Source organism: Lipotes vexillifer, unplaced genomic scaffold, assembly GCF_000442215.2.
Source record: "Lipotes vexillifer unplaced genomic scaffold, Lipotes_vexillifer_v1.1 scaffold394, whole genome shotgun sequence".
Classification (NCBI taxonomy): Eukaryota; Metazoa; Chordata; class Mammalia; order Artiodactyla; family Lipotidae; genus Lipotes; species Lipotes vexillifer.
In genome coordinates, this window is record NW_006791731.1 from 821233 (window position 1) to 824208 (window position 2976).

Below are 2976 nucleotides of genomic sequence, written 5' to 3' on the forward strand. Positions count from 1 at the left end.
GGGGCCCGGGGCTGACACACTCCCCGCCTGCCTGCTCACAGAGCTCCTCCAAGGCCCGCCTCCGGTCCCTGGAGAGCCTGCATGGCTTTGTGGCCTCCGCCACCAAGGAGCTGATGTGGCTGAGTGACAGGGAGGAGGAGGAGGTGGGCTTCGACTGGAGCGACCGCAATACCAACATGGCCGCCAAGAAGGAGGGCTACTCGGTGAGGCAGGTGGCCAGCCTCCGGGCCCTCCCCTCCCACGACTGCCCTCCCCAGTGTGGGTCCGGCTCCAGGCCCCGGGTGGTGCTTGGCGGGAGACGGGTGGACCCCGACGCGGCCCTGCACCGCCCCTGAGAGCCCTTGCCTCCGTGTCAGGCCCTGATGCACGAGCTAGAGCTGAAGGAAAAGAAAATCAAAGAGATCCAGAGCACCGGCGACCGCCTGCTTCGGGAAGACCACCCTGCCCGGCCCACGGCGGAGGTGGGGTGGGGATGCGGGGACCCCCCCCGGGCCCCCCTGGTGTGGTGGGGCAGGGCTGGGGGGATCCCCCCGGGCCCCTGTGGGGGGCAGGGCCCGACGGGGCCACGTGCTGTGCTGCAGTCCTTCCAGGCGGCCCTGCAGACCCAGTGGAGCTGGATGCTGCAGCTGTGCTGTTGTATCGAGGCACACCTAAAGGACAACACTGCCTACTTCCAGGTGAGAACTGGGCTCCCCAACCCCCGGCTCTGCTGCAGTGACCTCGAGGAGCCCCTCGGCCACCGCTGCAGATCTGGGGCCCCTCCCCGTGTCCGTGCGGACGTGGATAATCGACCCCACGCGCTGTCCCACGGACCTCGCGTCAGAATCCTGCCCGGCTGTTGGGCCCCGCCCTTCCGGCCCGTGCTGGGGCAGCTCTGGCCGGGGGCTCTGGGCTGTTGGCCTAGCATGACCCATTTCTGCTGCCGCAGTTCTTCTCGGACGTGCGGGAGGCTGAGGAGCAGCTGCGGAAGCTGCAGGAGACGCTGCGCAGGAAGTACGCCTGTGACCGTTCCACCACCGTCACTCGGCTCGAGGACCTGCTGCAGGACGCCCAGGTGAGCCGACCACCCGGGCCCAGGGCCGTGCAGCCCGGCGAGAGACGCTGAGGCCCGGCCTCTTGGCCTGTGGGGCTGGAGGGGCACCGGCAGCGGCAGGCATCGAGGTGGCAGGGTCCAGGGCCAGGGGAGCACAGGGACAGGCTGGCCCGGTGTCTGGGCTACATCGATGCTCTGGAAAGGTCCCTCTTGAGGCGGAGAGTGGTGACTAGAGGTGCCAGCAGTGGTCAGGAGGCATGATAGGGGCTGGAGGTCAGCACAGTGGGGTGGGGGTATGGGTGAACCGAGAGCTTAGTGGCAGGGTCCTGGCCTGGGGGCAGGTGGCTGGCCAGAGCTGGTACGAGCCCCCCACCCCCGACCCACACAGGCCCTGGAGGGTGTAGAGGCCTGAGTCAGCTGCTCTGTTGCCAGCTACGTCACCACGGGCAGGTCCATCAGCATCTCGGGCCTGACAGTCCGGGGCAGGCGCAGTCGGAAGGGCTGAGGAGGACACAGAGGCAGCTGAGTGTGCTGCTCAGGTGCCCTGGGGCAGGGAGTGATGGAGGAGAGAGGAGGCTGGCAGGCCCTGCCGACTGGAGCTCCTGCGGTCAGGAGTGGGGGTCAGCGAAGCCTGGGGTCCAGGAGGCCCCCTCAGCAGCAGCATCGGCCCGGGAGGGGGCGGGAGAGGTGCAGGCAGCTTCCGCGTGGACCCTGACCTGCAGCCTTGGACGGTCCTCCGTCCCTCGGAGTGGCTGGATGGAGGAGGTGGGCGACCTTCCACAGCAGGACAGGGGAGGGCAGAGGGGAGAGGACGCTCTGGGGCCCTCCCCTGAAGGACGCCACACGTGATGGGGGCCGGGGAAGGCCCTTCGGTCCTGACTGGGAAGGAAGGAGTGTCGGTGGGACCGGGCACCTGTCCTGGCTGAGTGCTGAGCCCCACAGCATTCTGGGGGCAATTGGAAGGACGCGGGATCTCAGGGCGTTGTGGGGGTGCAGGGGTGCTCCTACATTTCCCGGGGTGGGCACGTGGGTTCTCACAGACCCCCGTCCGGGCGCTCGGTGTCCGACGCCGGGTGATGGTCTCTGAGCTGCTTCTCCTCTGCAGGACGAGAAGGAACAGCTAAACGAGTACAGGGGGCACCTCTCGGGCCTGGCCAAGCGGGCCAAGGCCATCGTGCAGCTGAAGCCCCGCAACCCAGCGCACCCCGTGCGGGGCCGCGTGCCGCTGCTGGCCGTGTGCGATTACAAGCAGGTGGAGGTGAGGGCTTGGCCAGGCAGGGTGGGCCGGGCAGGGTGGGCATGGGTGTGGGTGGGGCCACACTGCAATGCTCTGACTGCTTCAGGTGACCGTGCACAAGGGTGATGAGTGCCAGATGGTAGGCCCTGCGCAGCCGTTCTACTGGAAGGTACTCAGCAGCTCCTGCAGCGAGGCCACTGTGCCCTCCGTGTGCTTTCTTGTGCCCCCGCCCAACCAGGAGGCCCAGGAGGCCATCGCCAGGTGCGTGGTCCTGGGTATGCAGCTGGAGAGGGTGGTGTCGGGCAGGTCCCCGGACACCTCTGACTGTGCCCCTGACCTGGCAGGCTGGAGGCCCAGCACCAGTCCTTGGTTGCATTGTGGCACCAGCTGCACACGGAAATGAAGAGCCTTCTGGCGTGGCAGAGCCTCAGCCGCGACATGCAGCTCATCCGCTCCTGGTCCCTGGTCACGGTACGACCGCCCCGCTGGGTACTCTGGGTGGTGCCGGGCGGCAGGGGTCTTCATGCAGCCGTACTCAGCCCTCGTGCCGTCTGCAGTTCCGCACGCTGAAACCAGAGGAGCAGCGCCAAGCCCTGCGAAGCCTGGAGCTGCACTACCAGGCCTTCCTGCGGGACAGCCAGGACGCTGGTGGCTTCGGGCCTGAGGACCGGCTGCAGGCTGAGCGCGAGTACGGCTCCTGCAGCCG

At 68.1% G+C, this 2976-nt stretch overlaps 1 protein-coding gene across 1 annotated transcript in view; it reads left to right on the plus strand.

Moving 5' to 3' along the window:
- PLEC (plectin) overlaps window positions 1-2976 on the plus strand; it is a 35139-nt gene that overhangs the window by 18431 nt on the left and 13732 nt on the right. Inside the window, exons 17-24 of the mRNA XM_007464609.1 lie at window positions 42-203; window positions 357-461; window positions 582-677; window positions 929-1054; window positions 2139-2291; window positions 2377-2531; window positions 2615-2741; window positions 2828-2973. Of these exons, the coding sequence (XP_007464671.1) occupies window positions 42-203; window positions 357-461; window positions 582-677; window positions 929-1054; window positions 2139-2291; window positions 2377-2531; window positions 2615-2741; window positions 2828-2973 (1070 nt within the window). The remainder of the gene's footprint in view (window positions 1-41; window positions 204-356; window positions 462-581; window positions 678-928; window positions 1055-2138; window positions 2292-2376; window positions 2532-2614; window positions 2742-2827; window positions 2974-2976) is intronic.